The sequence below is a fragment of the Caloenas nicobarica genome, chromosome Z (assembly GCF_036013445.1).
Source record: "Caloenas nicobarica isolate bCalNic1 chromosome Z, bCalNic1.hap1, whole genome shotgun sequence".
Lineage (NCBI taxonomy): Eukaryota > Metazoa > Chordata > Aves > Columbiformes > Columbidae > Caloenas > Caloenas nicobarica.
In genome coordinates, this window is record NC_088284.1 from 109,710,483 (window position 1) to 109,733,172 (window position 22,690).

The 22,690-nt window shown below is 50.9% G+C and overlaps 1 protein-coding gene across 1 annotated transcript in view; it reads right to left on the reverse strand.

Annotated features, from left to right (window-relative positions):
* Positions 1-376: 376 nt before the first annotated feature.
* Positions 377-22,690, reverse strand: part of ERICH3 (glutamate rich 3) — a 29,056-nt gene continuing 6,742 nt past the window's right edge. Inside the window, exons 6-17 of the mRNA XM_065657148.1 lie at positions 20,546-20,629; positions 19,898-20,038; positions 18,395-18,610; positions 17,587-17,767; positions 16,027-16,213; positions 13,516-13,811; positions 10,887-11,108; positions 9,724-9,828; positions 6,327-6,830; positions 4,693-4,839; positions 822-2,875; positions 377-606 (exon numbers count right to left, since the gene is read on the reverse strand). Of these exons, the coding sequence (XP_065513220.1) occupies positions 535-606; positions 822-2,875; positions 4,693-4,839; positions 6,327-6,830; positions 9,724-9,828; positions 10,887-11,108; positions 13,516-13,811; positions 16,027-16,213; positions 17,587-17,767; positions 18,395-18,610; positions 19,898-20,038; positions 20,546-20,629 (4,209 nt within the window). The 3' untranslated portion in view covers positions 377-534. The remainder of the gene's footprint in view (positions 607-821; positions 2,876-4,692; positions 4,840-6,326; positions 6,831-9,723; positions 9,829-10,886; positions 11,109-13,515; positions 13,812-16,026; positions 16,214-17,586; positions 17,768-18,394; positions 18,611-19,897; positions 20,039-20,545; positions 20,630-22,690) is intronic.

Here is a 22,690-nt window from a genome sequence, read left to right on the forward strand (position 1 = left end):
GCCCCGTCCCCGCCGAGCACCCCAGGGGCTCTGCTCAGACTCCCAGCCCCACGCAGCGACACAGACACAGCCCGACCCACCGCCGGGAGCCTGCGGCTCCAAAGGCAAAGCACGCAGAACACAGCCGGTGCAGACACGGACAGGCAAACACTGCGCTGTGCAGACACTGCTTGTCCGACAGAATCGCGCACAGCACGCCTGCCCCCAGCCCTCCCACCCACCAGCCCCCAGAACCCTGGAGGGGAGGTTCAGCCAGTCCAATATTTCTCTGTGTTTTGGAAAAAACAAACACAACCGCTGTGGAACAATCCTTGTGATTATTGTCTTCATAATTACGAAGGAGTGCTGTTTCCGGGGCTGGCAGATACAGGTTTATTTCGGTTGTCTGCTGCACACTGAGAAGCTGCTCTAGTAAAAAGTGACAGATGGTACTTGTGGAGTGAAAAAACAAGAGTGACATCCCAACCGGCACAAATCGACAGAGATTCATGTAAATGTTGCAGGGCACAACACTGAAGGAGCTGCAGAAAAAGCTTAGAGCAGAGAGTCTTCCCCATCCTGGGGCTGTACCGAGGGCTCGACAGCTGCCTCTGGGTTTATAACATCCTACAAAACAACGAGAAAAACATTAGCTTTACAGAAAATGTGCTAAACTTTGAGCTACTTCTATACCAGATTTCCCACAGACAGATGCTGGGGTACCCAGAACAGCCGAGTGCTGCCGCTGACCTGCAGCGTCAGAGCCCGCGGGCGCTGCCCAGTGTCACCCAGCGCCACCAGTGCCAGCACTGGCAGCAGGAGCTGACCCCGGCAGGACTCACCTCACCGGGACCGCGGCTCCTCTTGTCTGCGGCTGCCGGGGCACCCGGGCTCCCTGCGACGGGCCCGTCCTGGCTCTGCTCGCTGTCCCCACTCGTGTCCCGGGCGCCGTCCCACACACTCGCTGCCGCTGTCTCCTGCATGTTTCCACGGAGGCCTGGCTGCTCCCCCTCTGCTTTCACCCCTGCTGGCTCTGTCCCCTCCTGCGCCCTGTCCTTGTTCGCCCCTGTCCTGGGAGCTGCCGGCCGCAGGCGGGTGCCCGGGCACGGCCCCTGGCCTCCTGCAGACCCTGTGCCCCCCAGCTCCGCTCCCCCGGCCCCTTGTGCTGGGCTGCTCGGGGAGGTTTCTGCCATCGGCTGCTCCCCAGGGAACATCTCTCCATGCTGTGGCGACATGAGATGTGCTGTGTCTGTCTCAGCCTGACCCTCTGCCCCCGCTGGTGCCAGCTCCCTTCCCTCCTGGTTCACCCCTTGCTCGACAGCCGCAGCTCCATCACTCACCCGTTCCCTGTCCCTGCCCAAGTCCCCAGCTGCCCCCCGGCCCTCAGCTGACACCCCCTCTGCTGCTGCTGCCCCTGTCCCACTCTGTCCCCCCCACGCTGCCCCTGTCACTCCCTCCTGTGCCACCACCCCGTCACCCACCCTGCTGTCCCCAGCCGCCGCCACCTCCTGCCCTGCCAGCTCTCCTGGCCCTGCTGCTCGCCCCGGTACCTCCCTGGCAGCTCCCACCTCTGCTCCGGCTGTCTCCGCAGATTCTCCCATGGCCCCTCCGTCAGGTTTATCTTCCGCTGCACTCCGTGCTGTGCTGCCTGGAATTGGGTTTCCACTCGACAGTGCTTCTGCTGAGCCCTTCTCCTCCTCCTCCACTGTTGCGTTCTCCTCCAGCTGAGATGACCCTTCACTTCTGGGATCCCCTCCAGCATCCACCGGTGCCTCTAACCCAGGTGCTATTTGCAAGAGGGGACCCTTGCCAGGCTGCACAGCCACCCCCTCCGCGTCCCCCGCTCTCAGGACAGAGCTCGCGTCTGCCCCCGACTCCCGGCCGGTCTCAGGTGCTCCTGCGGCAGCTTCTCCCATCTCCAACCACTCTTCCCCTGCTGCTTCCAGCTGGGAAAACTCATGTGGCTTTATGAAGTCTTCTCCAGGCGTTGCTTCTCCTCTGCAAATGTTCGTATCCTCTAATGTTTCCTGGAGAGCCACAGGCTTCTCCACATCCTCCTCTCCTTCTGAAACACCTTCTACAGCCTCTTCTCCTTCCAAAACGGCTTCCTTTACAGCCTCCTCCTCTTCCGAAATGGCTTCCTCTACAGCCTGTTCCTCTTCAGGGCCAACTACCCTGGCAATCCTTTCCTCTGCCATGTCAGCATCCTCCACCATGTCAGCATCCTCCACCACCTCCTCTCCCTCAGACACAGCACCTGCCACAATACCCTTCTCTGCGAAACCTCCTTCCTCCATGGCCTCCTCTTCCTCGGACACCATCTCACCCAGCTCCTCCTTCACAGGAGACCTTGTCAGTCCCACAGCCTCCTCTGTCTCAGCTCCTGCCTCTGCCTCATCCTCCTCCGCAGCCTCCTCTCCCCCAGAGACCTCTCCATCCTCCTCCTCGCCCTCGGATGCTGCTCTGTCCGCCTCCCTGCCCGCCGCTGCCGGCTCCTGTCCCCCAGGCGCCTGCTCCCCCAGTGCCACCTCGCTCTCCGTCCCCTCCATCAGAACGTCCTGCTCCCCAGCTGCTGCCTCTGTGCCAGAGTCCATTCCCTTCCCTGTGCCCTGTCCCGGGGGATCTGCCACGGGGCTCTCCTGGGGTGCAGGTTCCTGCACCGCGAGCTGACCCTCTGCCTGCAGCACAGCCGCTGTGTCTCCCTTGGGCAGCACATCTCCCGCCTGGGCCAGTTCTTCTGCCTCTTCAGCACCAGCATCTCCTCCCTCAGCAACGACATCGTCCTTCTCAAGTGCTTGTCTGTCCCCTGCCACCTGCCCTTCTTGTACCACTTGTTCTGCTTCCTTCTGCTCGCCAAGTGTTCTTGTTCCTTCTGCCAAGAAAGCTCCATCTGGTGCTATTAAGAAATAATCAAAACATTAGTTTTATTGAGAAGAGTGTTAGTGTTAAGGCTGTTTTACAGGGTTGTTATTAAAGACACTATCTCTCCCAAGCAATGAAGGAACATCAGCATGGTGACGAGAAGAAGATGTGCTGTGCTGCTTCTCATCATGCACCTGTGCCATTCTGGCATCTGGCACAACTCATTTAAGCAAAAATGTTGATGCATGACCAGGTTTCCAGTCTGACAGTTCTGCATGCTCTCCTTCCTTCCCTCACCTGCCTAGCAGGGAGCTCAGGTGTGTGTATGAAACAGCTATAAGCTTGACAGTAACATCCAAAAACTCAGAAACAGGTGGTAAATTGCTCATGTCAAATATGCACACACAGGAAGAAGAATACTCAGCTGTTCACGTAAAATGAGTAATTGCTTCCCATGGACTCTGAAATTACTCCTGGGGAATAATACCAGGTCGATTCCTGTCCCCTGGGAATGTGACGGTAATGGCTTCATTGAATTTGGTGCTCAGGACCTGCCCTGGGCAGACACCCCTGGTAGTTTGTGCTGCTGCACCTGTGTTTGGTACAAACATGGCAGGTTCCTGCCCTCTAGAAAATGAGTCATTTTGTGCCACTGAAAGGAGCAACGCCTCTCCCAAGCTGCCCTTTCTCAAACTGGCCAAAGGCTGTCTTGCCCCAAACATCTCCCACTGTTTGTGACTCACTTCACCTTCCTGCAGCCCACAGTTGCTGCTCTTTGCTGCCTGCTGGGGCAACCGCCTGTGCAGCCAGAGAAGGCTCCAGGTGACCACAGGCCTGGAGGACACTCTGTCCAGCCTGTCCCCTGTGCTGGTGTGCCAGCACCTCCCGCTGCTCCTGCGGCCGCTCTGCCCGTCAGAGCTGGCCCGTGCGCAGGGCGGCTCTGCTGAACCGGGAGGCAGCAAAGTACAGAGGAAAGGACAGGCTGAGCAGGGTGTCCAGAGGGACAGCCAGGGGTGGGGAACAGAGGAGAGGGCACAGCAGGTTGTTTTGTCCCATCAGATCACACATCGCCTTATACCACACTTTAAAAGCTCTATGTTTTGCGATACAAGAAATCATGCCTTCATCCAACATGCATCTCGCACCAGGTTTGCTGCTGATGTTTACTACTAGCTTTCTGTCTCTTATATTTTAAAATTTTTCTTCTTTTATACATATATACATTAATCAGTTATCAATCACTATCACATTTTTACAGCACTCACACCGAAAATCCTACCTCCTGAATCTGGGGGAGCTCAGGCCCACTATCAAAATCAGTAAACATAATCATTTAAAAAATTTCTAACAGGAATGAAACAAAATGAAACATTCTTTGAGGAAACCAAGATGAAGCTGAAATTTCCTCACTGCCATTTATGGCAACTGCTAAGAGAGAGCTGAGTTTGGGAGACAAACAGGGTGCACCCTGAGGTCAGTCTGCAGCTCGGCTCCATCTCTCATTCTGTCCTGCTTGTCCTGGAAACGCATTTCCAAGGAGCCCCCACGCTGCCTGGGAGCAAAGGGACATTCGCTGCATTCCTGCTGCCCACAGCTATTTTCTTGACTCTCAGTCAGTTTTTCATGGCCTGGATTCTTTACCTGGGACCATTATAACTGCCAAAAAAGCATTAATTATACATGGCTACAGAAGCCATCTACTCATCACCCAATTTTACACAAGTTAGGAAGGAGAAGAGCACAAGGAGGGTTTGATAGCCCATAAGGGAAAGCGAAAGGGCAAACACTTCTGTAAAAAGACTTCAGATGAATAAGATTTAATCTGTGTCCCTGACAGACAGCCAACCTCACCTTCACTGGCATCATGCTCTGTACTTGTCACATTCTCTTCTTCCTCATCTGCACCAGAATCACAGAGTTCAGGGTTGGAATTCACATGATGATCATTTCCAATTGCCTTTTCTCTTTCCTCCTGGACTGGTTTGCAATCTTCAAAAACTATCAAGAGGTTACAAAAAAGGAAGCAAAAAAGAGAAACCATTAAGAAGCAAAAGGGGAGTAGAAGTCATTCAGCTACCTCAACCTGGTTTAAAATTTGAAATGTTAGGGCAGACCTGACTGCAGCCATGTAAATCTTCACCAGCAGGGAAGGTCCCAGGAGAGGATTTATCAGGTTCCTGCTGGGACCCGAGACCCTGGCAAAGGTCTGTGCGCAACAGTGCACAACTGCTGGAATCACTCTGATGTCTCAGCTCTGCAGACACGACACTTTCTGCTCCAGGACACCCCGTGGCTGCCTTATGCGGAGGTGCAGGCAGCACCTGGACGCACTGAAACACCGAGTCTGTGCCAGGTGTGGTGGGTCTGTTTTACCTGGACCTGACTCAGGGCCTGGCCTGCCCAGCTGGCAGGTCCCGCTCTCTGCACTTTACTGCCTGTGTGACATCGGACAGGATGACAAATACTGCTCACGATGGGATCAGCAACATCTCCTTGTCACACAGCACCGCAGGACCAGGGAACACGCAGCAGGAGCCCAGCCCAGGTGTCCCCACACGTGTGACAGACCCTGTCACACCGCCGGCTGCGACCTGCCCAGACTCAGCCTGAACAACACAGCAGAGCATTTTGCACCTTCTGCTTTCTCCAGCACAGACAGTTTTCTCTGATCTGTCTGCACTCTTAATGACAGCCCCGGTTAGGAGCATGGTGGGTCTCACTGGGGCAAAACCCAAGCAGGGCCAGGTCAGTCTCACCTAAACGCAGGCTGGGTAATGATGAGAATGGAGAGAAGTACATGGGGAAGAATGAGGGAGGCCCCAGAACGGGCTGAGAACTGTATTTTCATAAATTCTGCAGTCGCAGTAAAGGACTTTCAGTCGTCCGGGTGTCTCTGGAGGCTTTTAGCCTCAACCTTTCAGAGCACTGGAGTAGTGGGAGCAGCTCCTGTGCCCAACATCTTACTACTCTCCACAAAGGTAAGTTTGAAACTGTGAAATGCCCCTTTTATCAACAGTAAAAATAAGGTGTCACACACCCAACTGATTTGCTCCTTGACAACGAATCCATGACAGAGTGAAGCAACACAGCTATGGATCAACTGGCACAGTTTTGATCTTCATCTGCTGCACCTTGATTTGCACAGTAACTTTTTGTGTTCTTTTTGAATCTAGTATCTCAACATTATAAACAGAGACCCCCAACCTGGCATACAGATTCTCCTGTAGGTAACAAATCATGTTTGGACTTTACAATCATTGCATGATATGTGAAACCCAACGCCTTACACTGGAGACACTAGAAAAGAAACAGCAACCAAGGCTCCATCTGGGTGGTGGTTTAGGTCCCAGCAGCACAGAGCACTCCAGCAGCCTGCCAACAGCCCCACAGCTGCATTCCCCAGCTGCGCCAGGACTCAGTACACAGGCAAACGCCGCAGCCTGACGTCCCCGGTCACCCGCAGCTGCGCAGAGGTCTGGACTCACCGATCGCTCCGGCACCCCCAGCAGACTCCTCCCTGCTGTCCTCTGCTTCCAGCACACTGCTTTCCAAAGGCACTACGAGACGTTCCTCCCCATCGTCCCTCCTGGTATTGCCATTCTTTGCCCCATCTTCCTCTGTGTGACTTTCCACTGACCCAGCTGGTCCGAGTTCCTCATTCGCTTCAGGACTCTGATGCTGTATTGCCATTATATCATCATGAAAAATTCCAGTATCTTCTCTTGCTGTTAGATCTTCTGGGTTTGCCTTTTCTTCTTCATCTATTCCCTCCTTTTCCAGTGCAAAAGTTTCCTGATTTTCTTCCATTCTGAGCAGTTTATTCTCCCCGCTCTCATTTCCATGTTGTACATGTGCTATGTTATCAGATGCCCTTTTGATGTCATACTCCTCGGAGTCCTTAACATCGTCTTTCATCGTTTCGGCATGAGAGTCATTGTCACTGCTATACTGAGTACTGACGGATGAGAGAGAGTGTGCAAGCCTCCTACCTAGAAAGAGTAAACAGAATTTTGTTTTAGTACCCGCCACTAAAACATCTGCATTCATTGGCCACTAGTTCCTTTGCTATGCACAAAGGCAGATATGCTCATCTGATATCAGTCTCTGAATTACACCATCTGAGGATATTGTGACAAAATTCCAATAAGTTCAATAGAACATCACGCAACAGTATCAAAGTGCTAAAATCAAAGCCATTTAACATTTTTTTCTGATAATGCAAATGAAGGAGATTAGGTCCATCAATCACACAGAAATACACCTTCAAAAGCACCTCTAAATATGACTCGGACGGGTTTTAGAATAGTTTCTTGAGCTCCACTTGATAAAAGATTTCAACTACAGCAACAGTCCCCTAGTGCATTCCTGTTATCTCAGTGAATACGATAAAAATCTCCAAGATCATGTGGAAACAATTCAAGTTGAACTGGAGATGAAGTTCACTTTCTCCTCTAAAAAACATACAGGAACCATCATATGAAACTCATAAATGGAAAACTTGAGAAAAAAAATAATCATATAACATTTAGCTGAACACCTTTAGCTGAACAGGAGAGGTCACTGCTACACAGCATTGCTGGTGTCCAAGGTTCACGTGTGTTCAGAAGAGATTAGTCAAACCCAAGTAAGAAAAATCCAGTAAAGACTAACAAGTAAAAGGGATCACACTTGACACCAGGTAATTACAAGGGTGGGAAGACACAGTGGGGAAGCGGCACAGAATTCTTGCCCTTTTCATATATTCTTCCTGTGCATCCACCGCTGGCGAAAGGCCAGAGGTATAATTTGGGCCCACAGTTATTCTCAGAGCCGCAGGAGCCAAACTGGGCCACGTTATTTCCTCCTGCAGACACAATCTTCCAGCAGCCTCTACGCCTCTTCCTCCCCCGTGGATCTGAGGAAGCCTTGTTGCAATTTTTTATTTATCCTTTTCGTATGCAATGTATTACAGAAACTTTTCAGGACTGCTTTAAAAAAAAACCCTCAAATAATAAAATACATGAACAAGCAAGTTCAGAGATAGAACAACTCGAATATGCAGTTTGCATATTGTACTATGGGAATTGCCAGTGATTATTTCCAATTTATTCAAGGCTTGTGGTCCACAAGGATTTGAATGCCAAGGTCTCTCTTATTTATGCTTATTATTATGCTCTTTATTTATGTCTGATTCACAATATTGTATGCAAAAGTAACACCTCTGGCACCGCAGTTACCTGGATGTTATTTGAAAACTCCGTCTGCTGGCTGAACTGATCGGAGGGGCCTAATGAATCCAGACACTCCCGAACAAGTGCAATGATACACTGAACTAAGACGAGACAAAACCTGCCCACAGCATGTGCTCAGAAAAATCCAGGTCCCACTACTATTAGCATGTTATTTCTAGTACAGCAGCACTCATAGGTTACAAGTGGATTAGCGTACTGATCACTGAAACACAAAAACATAGTGTCTACACCCAAAAGCTTGCTATCCAAAATCTTGATCTACCAACACTAACACACATGCTTACTGAAAATGAGTTCTTAAAAAAAATTACAGCTCCAAGGCTTAGCAGATGAGTTCAAAGCACAGTAAATGTACTGAGCACATGGAATTTCAGGTCCCAAGGAGCTGAAAGTTGAAGCTAGCAACAGCTAAAGTTAAATTGCTCAGAAAGGTGTGTTGTGGGTCATCTCCAGGTGGTCACAGGTTCGGTTTGGGGGTGGGAGCCTGACAGAAAGGAAACCTGTGCTGCCAGGGACCAACACGCCACCGCGAGCTGGGGACAAGCTGTCCCGAAAGGAACTTCATACACTACAAAAATGCACAAAGTAAAAACATCACAGACAAATGTATGTTGAATCAGTGAGTTTGGTGCATGCAGCAGTACTACGGCCCAGCACAAAGCGAGTACGGGCGGCCCTCAGCGCAGGCCCCGGCCCAGGCAGCACCAGAGGCCCAGGTCGCCCTCTGGCCCGGGTCGCCCTCTGGCCCGGGTCACCCTCTGGCCCGGGTCACCGCTCTGGCCCGGGTCACCCTCTGGCCCGGGTCACCCTCTGGCCCGGGTCACCGCTCTGGCCCGGGTCACCCTCTGGCCCGGGTCACCCTCTGGCCCAGGTCGCCCTCTGGCCCGGGTCACTGCTCTGGCCTGGGTCACCGCTCTGGCCCGGGTCACTGTCTGGCCCGGGTCACCGCTCTGGCCCGGGTCACCGCTCTGGCCCGGGTCACCCTCTGGTCCGGGTCACCGCTCTGGCCCGGGTCACCCTCTGTCCCGGGTCACCGCTCTGGCCCGGGTCACCCTCTGTCCCGGGTCACCCTCTGTCCCGGGTCACCCTCTGTCCCAGGTCACCCTCTGGCCCGGGTCGCCCTCTGTCCCGGGTCGCCGTTCTGTCCCGGGTCACCCTCTAGCCCGGGTCACTACTCTGTCCCGGGTCACCCTTCGTCCCAGGTCACCTGCTGGCCCAGGTCTCGCTCTGTCCTGGGTCACTGCTCTGGCCCAGGTCACCCTCTGTCCCGGGTCACCCTTCTTCCCGGGTCACCCTCTGGTCCGGGTCCACCATCTGTCTCGGGTCACCGTCTGGCCCGGGTCACTGCTCTGGCCCGGGTCACCGCTCTGGCCCGGGTCACCCTCTGTTCCGGGTCACCGCTCTGGCCCGGGTCACCCTCTGGCCCGGGTCACCGCTCTGTCCCCACACACCAGTGCACCCTGACACAGCCTGAAAGCAGCTGACCAAAGGCACAAAAAATTCATAATGCCATACACTAGCAAGCAGAAAAGAATGATTAAGTCTATGGATTATTCATGAATCATGAGCTATTTCTGATTATCACAAGAAAACAAAAATTAAGATTATTTTTGATCATTGCAATGATTTTATGAGCAAGGATGTTTCAAACCTGATTTGAATTTCTGTTGGATTTTATACTTCCTATAAAAAGACTGGATCTTTCTTGCAGCTGCAACCTTTTCACAAACAGCTGTATTACCTTTGTTTAATTCACCTAGAAATACAAACGTGAAAACAATGTTTCCATTTAACTTGAGAAAGTTTTCGCAATAGGACTGTCAAATGTAAGGAAGATAAAGTAATTCATTTTAAAACAGCAATAAATGGAGAAATCCTGGTACATTATGACAAGCAAGAGACACATAAGTCAGCTCAGGACCTAACAAAGCTGTAAAGGAGAAATGTTAGAGAGAAATAAAACCCTGTGCCAGAAGGAAGAGGCAGTTGACTCTTGGCTTATTTACCACATGGATGGAATTCTCTTGTTTGTCTAAGAAATGAGAAATTGCCTGCAAGTTTTCTGTGGGATTATTGATGAAGATGCACAGCTTGGACTGCACGAAGGCCAATAGTTCAAACACTAGACATCAAAAGTGATGATCCAAAAATCCGAATGACGGAAACCGCTATTTATTCTACAAAAATTTATTCCAGAACAGTTTAATCTGTCTGAAGTAATAACAGCAATGGTCTTGGACACTTCACTGCACACTTTGCACCTACATTTGGATCAAGACCTGCAGACTGTCTCACTGAGCCTGTTCCCGGCTCCCGGCAGAGCGGAACCGGGACCCCCGAGCAGCGGGCAGAGCACACGGGGCCGGGACGGGCAGGGACAGGCGAGGGGACCCAGCTCAGGGTCAGAGCACTTGTTAAACACAGCACTTGTCCAGTGCTGGTTCACTGGCGAGTGTCAGACGAAGGCGCCCGTCCTGCCAGCTCGCAGCTCCCGGGACGTGGTGACCAGGGACACGAGCTGCGGATCTGCCCCGGGATTTACAGCTCATTTCCCAACCGGCTCCGTCTCCAATGACAACTGACCAGTCCAGCAGTGTCTGCTGTGAGCTGGCACACGCTTACACTGCCAGTGGTTTGGCTGTATTGCAGTGGCAGAATTAACAAGAACAGATAAAATAGCTGTTCTATCTTTTACCAATTCAGTAGAAATTGTACATTTTTTCCTATGCAGACTCGACATACATACTGGACACGCACAAAATGCAAAACATGCATCAGGTCAATTTCTCTAAGCCTCATTATGAGAAAACTCACCTGGTTTGTCATCCTCTGAGTCACTGTCAGAATATCCATCACTTTCATCTCTCTCACTGTCATAGGCCTGTCGTGCCTTCTGTGATGAGTTTGTACTCTCCTTTTCATAGTCTAAATTATGGTTTTTATCATCTGAGGATGACTTTGACATTCTATTAATTTGATCACCAGTCTGTCCCTCTTCATTAACTTCTTCATCTGCTTCAAAATCTTCATCATACTCTAAAATAAAAGAATCATAGTGTGAGACAGGAAATGGAATTCACAACTAATAAAGTTCTTTTTAAGCAGACAGAGTTTAACTTCATTAATCTCCTTTTGTCTTTTCATTTGCTGAGTCTTTTTAAAGCCATGAGAGAATCTAAGACTGCAGATAGGAATCATAAGAGCACATTATCATGAAAAAGCATCATGTTCTCCATAGACAGAGTAGCAAACATGCCATAAAGCTATTGAATGATACATCAAGTATGATTAATACATCGAAAACAAAGCAAACAAAATCATTAGCCACTGAAAGGACTAGAAAAATGAAGAGCTGGGCAAATTCAGAAATAAAATGCAAGACAGTCCCATTACAGGAGAAAAACATTGCAATGAAAAAGAAATACAAGCAATAGAGAAAGCTGGAGAAAGGTAATATATTGTAGCATAAAGTAAGATAAATGTGGATTGACATGACTAATTAGCAAAGAAGTGGCTTACAAACTAAATGAATTAATTAACTCCAGCCAAAGGGCGCTGCAGAGGAGCATTCTGTTACCACACTGTTTGATATGCCCGTCGGGGTCCCAGGTGCAATCCTGGCACAAACGAAGCTTACACAGAATTACCATGTTTACATCAACAGGGTCTGGATTCCAGCCCAGGCCACGAGCCTGACGAGTGGTAACATTTGATAGGTAACTTTGCTCAGCTCTACAGGTAAAGTGTGTCTCATGCATATGCATCAAAGACTCCTTCCTGTTCCAGCCACGGCTGCAGTATTTGAAACCCAGGCGCCAGCACGCACGGTGATGTGAGTGACTCCCGTTTAAAACGCAGTGATTCCGAGCAGCCCCCAGCTCACTGCACAGCAGAGGCACCGAACCCAAGCCCGAAGCAGAGCTGTCTCTGCCGACACGCCGGGCATCCTGCCCACCGGCTCCACCGTCCTCACCGCATTGCTCACCTCTTTCTCTTTCCATCACTGCTGCTGAAGGACTCGAGTGACAGAATGCCAAGGACAGAAATGAAAAGTATCTGATGCAGAACCAATTAGGCAAATAAACAATTACCCAGACAATGAAAATTAAGGGAAGCAGGAGATTAGTTTTCTGTATTAAAACTCAATTGAGATTCCAACTGCATTGTTGGAAGTGAGGCTCCTCAGGTACCTGTCAGAAAGGTGCCCTCCCTCTGGAAGGAAAGAGGCTTAATTAATAACAAACACATCCTCAGGGACTAACAAGGAAGCTGAGCACTAGCACTGCAGAATTATGAAAGTAAAGATAGGAATAGAAAGTAGGAATTAAAATCTCTCTCTAAATTTGACTAACTCTGAGAAAGGCTTTATAAGGAGGAGTGAGAGCACAGGCTGCGCTGCTGTCCCTGCCCCACTGTGGCCCGACGGCAACGGGGACCGGCCGGGTGGCACGTTCTGAGCATGCAGGTGGAGCTGCCACACCTCATTTTATACCACAAATACTATCTTTGCCTGCCACAAGGAACACCCTTGGGCACACTTTCAGCAAGGGCAGCCTCTCTCCGGTCGTTCTTTTTAAATCTCTGCCAACAGACGGGAGATGGGACCCCAGCACAGGGGAAGGTCAGGCAGCCGCAACAGGAGCGTTGGGGACAGGGAAGGGACGAGACCCCAGTGGAGTCGGGCAGAGACGATAAGAGGCGAGCTGGTGGAGCTGGAGCGCCCAGCCAGCGCGGTGCTGGAGTCCGGGCAGGTGTCAGGTGAGCGGTGCCCGGGGCAGCGGGTGCAGAAGGGACCGGGAAGAGCCCTGGGTGAACAAAGCATCGCACTCCCACCAGCGACAGCACGAAATACCAAAATCACTCACCTCGTGCCAAATCTTGCTGACATTTTGCTGTCCTGTGCGCTTGCACGTTCCGTCCCCTCTGCACCCCCACTGACCCTTGGCAGGCTGTCCCTGTGCCACGCTCCTTGCAGCAGGAGGCTCTTCCCGCTCCTGCCCCTACGGCCACCCGGTCCCTCCGCTCACCTCGTGCCCACGTCCTGTGTCCCTCAGCAGCTCACCCCGGACCCGCTGTCCCCCCACACCCAGCCCCATTTCCTCCTGCTCTGCTTGTCCTCCACCTGCTGCCATTCTCCTTCATCGCCATTGTCCCTCCATGCCCCACTTCCCTCCAGCTTTCCCACCCACCTCAGGCTCCTGTTTCTGCCCCTCAGACCTTCCTTACTCGCTTTCTTGGCTCTTGCAAAACCCTCTCATCCTGTTGCCTGGCTGAAAGGAGCCCCGCTAATGTTACTGCCCGACACAGGCATCACCACATTTCTCACACAAGGTGTCCCACGAGAGGATGCTCCAGGGGAAGCTGGAGGCACACAATCCCAAATCTTCTCCAGAATCACCCTCTCCCAATTTTCATGCCTTGCTTGTGTTTTGGAATACTGTACCATTTTTACCAGTGTGTTCCTGAATATCTTCACTCTCACAATCAGATAGTTTTTTCTTTTCTTCTTTTCTGTACTCCTGTCCAGTCTCCATTTCATCCTCAATAGTTTCCACACTTGCTTCATGACCTGGTAAGATGACTAGCACTTGAACTTTGCCTGGATTCTGCTCAGCACTGGTTTTACTTGGCTCACTGCAGGCTCCATCTCCCCAGGAACTCGCGTGCATTTCCTCATGGTCCTGCATCTCTCCCTTGGGAGGGGATGGTTTTTTGTCCAGACTCGTTGCAATAATGCACCTATAAAAAACCAAGGAGAACTGGAAAGTATCACATTTTTCTTTCTGCAAACAGCGGAAGGGCAGCAGACACGGCGAGCTACGCAGCTCGTTATCAGCAGTAACACCAGGTACCTGTCTGCCTCTGCATTGCCACCCACACCACGAGCTCACTGATAGTGACTCCCCTGGAGAAGTGCCCTAAAGCCTCCAGTGCTGCACAAGCACAGGTGCAGCTCCTCCTTGGAGGAGAGTAACACTGTCTGCGCTTAAAGGTATAAACAGATTAAAATCAAAATTATCGTAAGTGTCCACTAATTTCAAGCTACACCAAGCATGATCTGCGAAGATACAACAATGGAGAAAGGCAGACGAGCTCCAGGTCAGAGATGTGCTTGATCCAGATCCTGCTGTAACACCCAGCGAAGCGATAACTCAGGGTTTGTGGGCAGACTTTTTTTTTTTTTAATTTGTCTGCTGGGTCTAAATAACTGCGGGGGAAGAGGGAGATTGAAATAGAATTATTTTCAGTTTCTGGTCTGCTTTTCCCACCTAACAGAAACCCAAACAGTTGGAAAGCAAAGCATTTGGAATGACTTGTTGGGACTGCTCGTCTCATACAAAATAGAGTGACAGCCTCTACATTAGGGTTAGGATGCTCGGGTGGGAGAGCACGAGTCCTGCTCCGGGTTGACATGAGCTGCAGACCCAAAGAGCCACCCTGCACCCCGCGGGAGGGCCAGGACTTTGTGCTGCGTGTTGTACTTCGATTCAAATCTGCAAGCAGAGGATGAAACTGAAACTTTCCCTTTAGCTAATCACTAAAAACCCATTTCTCCAGGAAACCATATTTTCTTCACAGACAACTATGTCTTAAAAACTTTTCCTCCACCAAAACTGCTTTTTTTAACATAAGGCTTGATTGCAATTCCCCTCACAACCCAGCTGTGGAACATCCTACTGACATTCAGTCTAGAAATCCTGCAGTTTTGCAGGCAAAATATGTAAATGTGGCAATTTCTGAAGAGTCCTATCTTTTAATTATTTGTTTGTGGTATTTTTTTCAGGGACCTTTGAGACATTGAAGCACTCCTGCTGTGCAGAAATGCAGGACCTAGGCCAGCAGAAATCTCTCTGTGCAAGGACAACAGCACCAGTGCAGAAACCCCTGCAGCATCACCTCTGTGTGAAACAAAGCCTCAATCCGCCAGAAAATCAGCTGGGACCTTCACTGGGAATCAGAGCGGGTATTTAACGTGTGGATGTGGTGTCACACTCAGACCAGGAAACAAAGACAATGGCACTTGACCTGAAGGAGACCTGAAAATAGTCGTAATTTCCAGGGAGAATCTGGTTCATGGAGACGGGCTTTAGTCACCTCCATTTCTGGAGGCTATATTAAATCAGAAAATTCACTTCATATCTTTCTAGAAATCACACAAAAGCTGAGATTTGGGCATTTTCTAAGTTCTACCACCAATATAACCATTCTGAATTCCGATGCTTTTCACTACTTTGAACATACCAAGTAATACATTTACATAAATCATGTTCAATGTTAGATCGGAGTAGAAAAAATATGGTACAATAATGTTTTTTCCATAGAATTTGGTCTTTATCTAAAAAATAGAGTGTATGGAGGTTCTCATCTTCCAACTGCTTGCTGGTCTTTTAAAAACTTACAAAAAGAACAAAAAAGTTTTTAAATTATTTGTATGTGCAGAAGTTTACTTGTCTGGCATGATTTAACAATCACACAAATGGAAGATTTTATCAAAATTAAAGCTGCTTGGGAAAACAACAGCTGTTGCTCACAGCATCAAATTTTGCCGGAACGCAGGACTCTTCTGCACAATTTGTTGCCTGAGGCACGGCTAACATTGCACGCTGACTGCAGCCAGGGCTGTTTCAGCACAATCCCACCTCAGAGGCAGAGCTGCTTAAAAATAAATTATCTTGTTCTCACAAAGAAAACCCTGAGAACTCTGGGTAACTCATCCGCACTCGGTATTGATGTCACCGTCACTCCCACCAGCGGCGAGCAGTGGCACCCGTGGCGTCCTCCACTGGGACCCTGAGGGACAAGCTCGATTCTGCGCATTTCCAGGGGTGCTGAGAAACAGAGAGGGTTCTACAGAGCTGTGTGGTGCCAGAGAGATTGAAAAAGAGGAAACGAGTTATAAACTCTAAAAACTGGGCTGCTGGGTCCTTGTGAGCAAAGTGTATTTGTCTCATACCTGTAGCAAGGAGACGCTCCCTCCACACTGAGGAACCTGAAGTAGCCACGTCTGCCTCTCGTCCTGGAGCGCTTCTGGTGTTTGTACTCACAGCAGCAGCTCAGCCTGTCCACTTGCATCCCATTGAGAAAGAAGGTGAGGCTGAACGGGAAACCGTGGTGCCTCCTGGAGACGAACTGAAAGGTCTCTGCAACCACAGAAAGGGTTCAAAAGAGAGGGTCAGGCTTTCCTGCCAGCCTGTTGCAATTGTGGCATCTATCCGCACCACCACCAAAGCACCCAGCCCTCCGAGCTCAGGCACTTTGGTTCTCAGGTGTATTAATTAGTTGGTAAAACTCTACCTTCCCCACACAACAGCCCTGTCCCTTTCTGACCCTGGAGTTCCAAGCTGGACACACCTGTGACAAGTGAATACACCGTCGGCTTGGCTGCTCACTGCTACCAGAGCTCCTGTGCCAAAACAGCTATCTGTGCCGCTCGCCGCTCAGAGCATCACGCCTGGGCCGGCCGGCGCTCCCGCTGCGTCTGCACAGGGTGGTGCAGCAGCGCGCCCCTGCTCCCGCGGTGACACCCGCGCAGCCTGCGGGGCTCAGCCGGCCCCGAGCAGCACAGCTGCAGCTCCAGTGGCTCTGGGCGGCTGAAAGATGCTGTTTCTGGAGCCGTTTCAGGCCGCTCTGCAAGGGCGCTGCTCGGCAGCCAGTGCACCGAGGCTGCTACCAGCTCCGTGCCGGGGGCTGGCGTGTGCTCCCGTTACAACCCACAGCGCCCTTCCAGCAGACACCGGGCACACACCAGCACGGAGGAAGCCACGCTGTGCCCCAGCAGCTCCCAGGAGGTGACAACGGGGTTCGGGAGAACAGGAGCACACAAAGGACAAGGACACGTCCTGCGGCACCGGGACGCGGCTGCGGCAAACGCCCTGAGCAGATCCGTGGGCACCCTCAGCCTCAGGGACGGGCAGCAGCGCCCGCATCTCTGCACCACCTCCCACATCCAGCAAACGCAGCGGGTCCTGGGAGCTGGAATGAGGGCGTAATCTGTGGGATCGCTCTTCCTCATAAGTGAAAATCTCCCAGCCATTTCCTCTTCCCGATCTCCCAGAGCACAATTCACCTTTTACCAGTGTGACTGAATCACACTCACGTAAAAGAGATGCGAATTGGGCTCCCACTATGTACTTTCCCTCCTGGAATAATAAGCAACACACGCTGATGTACTCCAGCAAGTCAGAAACAGATAATCCCTATTTAAGGACAGTTTAGTGCTACAACTACTTTATTAACCATACATCTCTGTACAAAACTAACCTAAGCTACAGCATTTTGTTAAATCAGTTCCCTAAATGCTTTCTACTATAACTTGCAAAAGTAATTGTAACCTCCTTTTCAATCATGAATCAGTAGATCCAGATTTAGTGTGGAGGCAGATGGTATAAAAATCCCTGGATGTACATACCTTGACTGAGCTCAGCTGAAATCATTTTGATATCACATCAACATTTTAGCGAAGAAAAAAAAGCTGTTTCCAGAATTGATATGAACTCTGACTCTTTATCCTTACCTCCTTCCAAGAGCTTGCCTTTGTAGACACAAAGGTTTTCTCCTCCACAATGCTGCTGGTAGACTTTGATTTCATCTCTGTAATCAGCATCATCGTAAGACAAACGCACACTTTTTCCTAAAAAACCCATGGTAACTAACGCATTGCTGCGTAACGAGGACTTAGGGAATCCTCCAGAATTCTGCGGCAGGAAATACACAAAAAAATGTATTCAGCTTCAAACTCCAACAGAATGTGAACACAAAGATCATATATGTGTGACATACACTTGAGGCTTCCAGCCTTTCGAGACAGGCCTTGAACTGCTTAAATTGGAAAGTGTTTTGTAACATGCAGAAGGGCAGGAAAGTATTTTGAACTAAAAATCCAATGCATTGAATTGCCCCAAATTGCAGGCACCATGTTTAATGACCCACATCGTCCCTCCCAATCCTGGGTTCCTACAATTTGCTTTACAGGAGTTACAACTGGCTGCAGATCCAGTGTACCAGATCCACTCATTTCACATACCCCTCTGAAGTTCTGGGACTAGATACGGTCAGACGCAGCATCGGATTGACTACGACTGAAAGCCGTCAGTGAGAGTTCCTATGGGGTTTTCTGTTCAAACACCTTTTTTCCCCAAAAATGTTTTAGTATATAGAGAGGGGGGTGGGAGTTATATATTTTATTAGTTATAAATTTTCTTTCCAAAATTCAGTGAATTTTTATGCAAAGTAGGTACACACATCTTTTAGCATTAGGCAAATACAGCGCTGAGGAAGGTAACACAGCTCTACACAAACAGAGGCAGGCAGAGATAACTTACCTTCGCTAACAGTTGCTCCAAGTTTGGTGCCGTGATGGGGCGCACCTGTCTCGCTCTGAGCACCCCAGTTCTCCCCGCATTTCCACTCTTGTCTCCTTTTTGCGGGGGGGGAGGTGGCACTGGGATCATGTAATTGTTAACAACGGGGAGTTGATATGGAGAAACACCAGTCACGTATTCCACCGAATTCATAAGCCTTAACCCACTCCTCTCCCCCTGCAAAAGCATTTTAATCAGGTTAAATAGGTTATGTAAAAATAGCTACTGAGCACATTGAACTATGGTTTGACTGCTCTTTACATTTAGTAACACACACACTTCTACAAGTCCCTTAGCTTCGTGCTTGCAATTTTGTTGATGGGAACATTTCTGTGCTAAAACCCTTTCTTGATCTGCAAAGCAACAGGCAGATGGTTCGAAAATGTCCCTCTCGTAGACACGCACAACATTGTGACCCATGCAGAGTGCTGATGACAAGCAGACGGAACACGGCACGTCCCCGCGGCGCAGTGCGCGCCCTCCGCTGCCAGCAAACCCCAAAGCAGCCGGACCCTCCAACACTAACGCCATTTGGCGCCATGTGTCCAAGATGTGGTTCAAAATGCTGCTTCCCCATTTGCAGTGGAGGGTTAGTCCTCCAGGACGAAATGCAAACAGAGGACCAGGGCCCTGAGAAGCAAGACGTCTCTAGAGAATAAATTCTGCACGCATTGCATGCTCTGCATCTGAGCTCTGCATCGTGTCTTCAGAACCTCTGACTGATTTAGCTGTTTTGTCAGTAGTGAACATTAAAGAAACCATTTAAATCACTGGTATTTTGAATAGCCGTGGATAGTGCCAGCAGATTCTTGGAGGTGGTGACCATCCCAGCACAGAGCAGAAGCAGAGCCGAAGGCAGCTTTGCACGCAGCGTGTGCCAGTCACGGCGGGCAGGTCACAGTCCCCTCCCAAAACCCTCCAGCCCCATCAACTCCTAACACAAAACCAACCACACGATGTCTTTCTACAACAGAAGACAAGTCCGAATCTCACCTGAACATAACTGCATACGTATCAAGATCATTTTGGCTACTCCAATAAGCTCTTGTTCTCTGAACCCATTAGCGTGACTTAGTAGGAAGAATGGTAAAAAATTAGGTTTTTGCTACTTTGTAGCTGTAGACGAAGATGAAAACTCGTAAGACTGTGTGAAAGTATTCCCAAGTAATTGGTGTTAATCGAGTGGCTGCCTCCCTTTCTACATAACAGAAAATCTACATAGAGGCAGAAAATTTTGCATGGAGAAAAATTTTATACTACAAAAGAGATGTCACAACATTTTCTCCTGGCTGTGATCAAGAACCGGGCATTAGACCAGCAAGCAAATGCCTTAGTAATTAAGGGAAAGTTAAAAAGGAGAGTTTAAATAAAAGCTGATAACCATTTGGTTGCCTGCAGTATACAGTTCTGGGAACTACAGTACTAAAGTAATATCATAAAGCTGCCCCTGAAGCATGGGCTCACCCCAGTGGCAAACAGCTGGTGGTGGTGGAGCGTGTGGCCCCTCTGTTTGGAGCCGGGCGGCTTTGGCGCGGCGCAGCGCAGGGGCTGCAGGCGAGCCGGGCGCTGCGTGTTCGCCGGAGCCGTGTTGGGGCGCCAGGAAACCTAGAAACGGAAAAGCAAACAGATACAAAACCTCAGGGTATAGTTTCCAGTGCAGAGCAGCATCACAGAGAAAAAAAAATAGCACTGATCAAGGTATTTGGAAGTGATGAGTGATTCTCAGGTACCTTCAGGAAACGAAATTTTCTGCTCTGCCTCTGGAAAGGCAGAACCCTTTCGGCATCTTTGACTGAGCATCCAAAATAACTCCTGGGCATAAATCTAGGTTTTGCTACTGTCTCTTCAGGGCAGCCTTGAAGTAAATGATGATCCTTGTGGGTCCCTTCCAACTCAGGATATTCTATAAACATCATGAACTCACAGAAACTGTGGCAGTGCCTGTGCTTTGGTGACTCCAGCACACGGACACTGAGAGGAAGCACGACAAAGGCATGCCTATTTTTATTCAATACTCGGCATTTTTCTGACATTTTCATTTCATCTTTTCCTTGTATACTCTTCAGAACACCACATTAAGATGTTAAAAGCTGTTTAACCGGGTGAACTCACCACCTTAGAACAGGCCGGCTCCCTGGCTCGGTGCTGGGGAGGGGGGTGTCCAGCGCAGCAACCGGCTGCGCGCCCCGGCGGCCTCTGTACGGGGTGGAGAGGAAAAGTCGTTCAGCACTGAAAGCCTCTCTTCAGTCTGCACCAGCTGTGATCACTGGAATGCAGAACCAGTAAAAACTGGACTACATATTTGACTTTTGACCTTACACTTTAGTATCATTATATTTCAGGAGTATGTTAACATTCCCCCTCTGCCTGTTAACAGAGAGTAAGAGGCTTCTGAGCCAGAGCTCCAAAGCACGGCTGTCTGGAACGAGCTTCAGTCCTCCTGCACCCCTTCTGCTGGGTTTTCTAAGAGATCTGCATTGCTCGCAGGATTTTACATCACCTGCAAACTGCCTACAGCCACAGTGTTCACTGACAATACTTAGTGTACTGATCCTGGCCTAACCTTGGGTCATCAGGCCAATGAAAAAGGGCCGATCGAAGCAGATGGCAGAGCTGCAGGCTCACCCTGCGGCACAGCGCACAGCACTGATGGCACAGCTGCACAGCACTGATGGCAGAGCTGCAGGCTCACCCTGCGGCACAGCTGCACAGCACTGATGGCACAGCTGCACGGCACTGATGGCACAGCTGCACAGCACTGATGGCACAGCTGCAGGCTCATCCTGCGGCACAGCGCACAGCACTGATGGCACAGCTGCACAGCACTGATGGCAGAGCTGCAGGCTCACCCTGCGGCACAGCTGCACAGCACTGATGGCACAGCTGCACGGCACTGATGGCACAGCTGCACAGCACTGATGGCACAGCTGCAGGCTCATCCTGCGGCACAGCGCACAGCACTGATGGCACAGCTGCACAGCACTGATGGCACAGCTGCAGGCTCACCCTGCGGCACAGCTGCACAGCACTGATGGCACAGCTGCACGGCACTGATGGCACAGCTGCACAGCACTGATGGCACAGCTGCAGGCTCATCCTGCGGCACAGTGCACAGCACTGATGGCACAGCTGCACAGCACTGATGGCACAGCTGCAGGGTCACCCCACGGCACAGCTGCACAGCACTGATGGCACAGCTGCACAGCACTGATGGCACAGCTGCAGGCTCACCCTGCGGCACAGCTGCACAGCACTGATGGCACAGCTGCAGGGTCACCCCACGGCACAGCTGCACAGCACTGATGGCACAGCTGCACAGCACTGATGGCACAGCTGCAGGCTCACCCTGCGGCACAGCTGCACAGCACTGATGGCACAGCTGCAGGGTCACCCCACGGCACAGCTGCACAGCACTGATGGCACAGCTGCACAGCACTGATGGCACAGCTGCACAGCACTGATGGCACAGCTGCAGGCTCACCCTGCGGCACAGCTGCACAGCACTGATGGCACAGCTGCACAGCACTGATGGCACAGCTGCACAGCACTGATGGCACAGCTGCAGGCTCACCCTGCGGCACAGCTGCACAGCACTGATGGCACAGCTGCAGGGTCACCCCACGGCACAGCTGCACAGCACTGATGGCACAGCTGCACAGCACTGATGGCACAGCTGCAGGCTCACCCTGCGGCACAGCTGCACAGCACTGATGGCACAGCTGCACAGCACTGATGGCACAGCTGCACAGCACTGATGGCACAGCTGCAGGGTCAACCCACGGCACAGCTGCACAGCACTGATGGCACAGCTGCACAGCACTGATGGCACAGCTGCAGGGTCACCCCACGGCACAGCGCACAGCACTGATGGCACAGCTGCACAGCACTGATGGCACAGCTGCACAGCACTGATGGCACAGCTGCAGGGTCAACCCACGGCACAGCTGCACAGCACTGATGGCACAGCTGCACAGCACTGATGGCACAGCTGCAGGGTCAACCCACGGCACAGCTGCACAGCACTGATGGCACAGCTGCACAGCACTGATCGCACAGCTGCAGGCTCACCCTGCGGCACAGCGCACAGCACTGATGGCACAGCTGCACAGCACTGATGGCACAGCTGCAGGGTCACCCCACGGCACAGCTGCACAGCACTGATGGCACAGCTGCACAGCACTGATGGCACAGCTGCACAGCACTGATGGCACAGCTGCAGGCTCACCCTGCGGCACAGCTGCACAGCACTGATGGCAC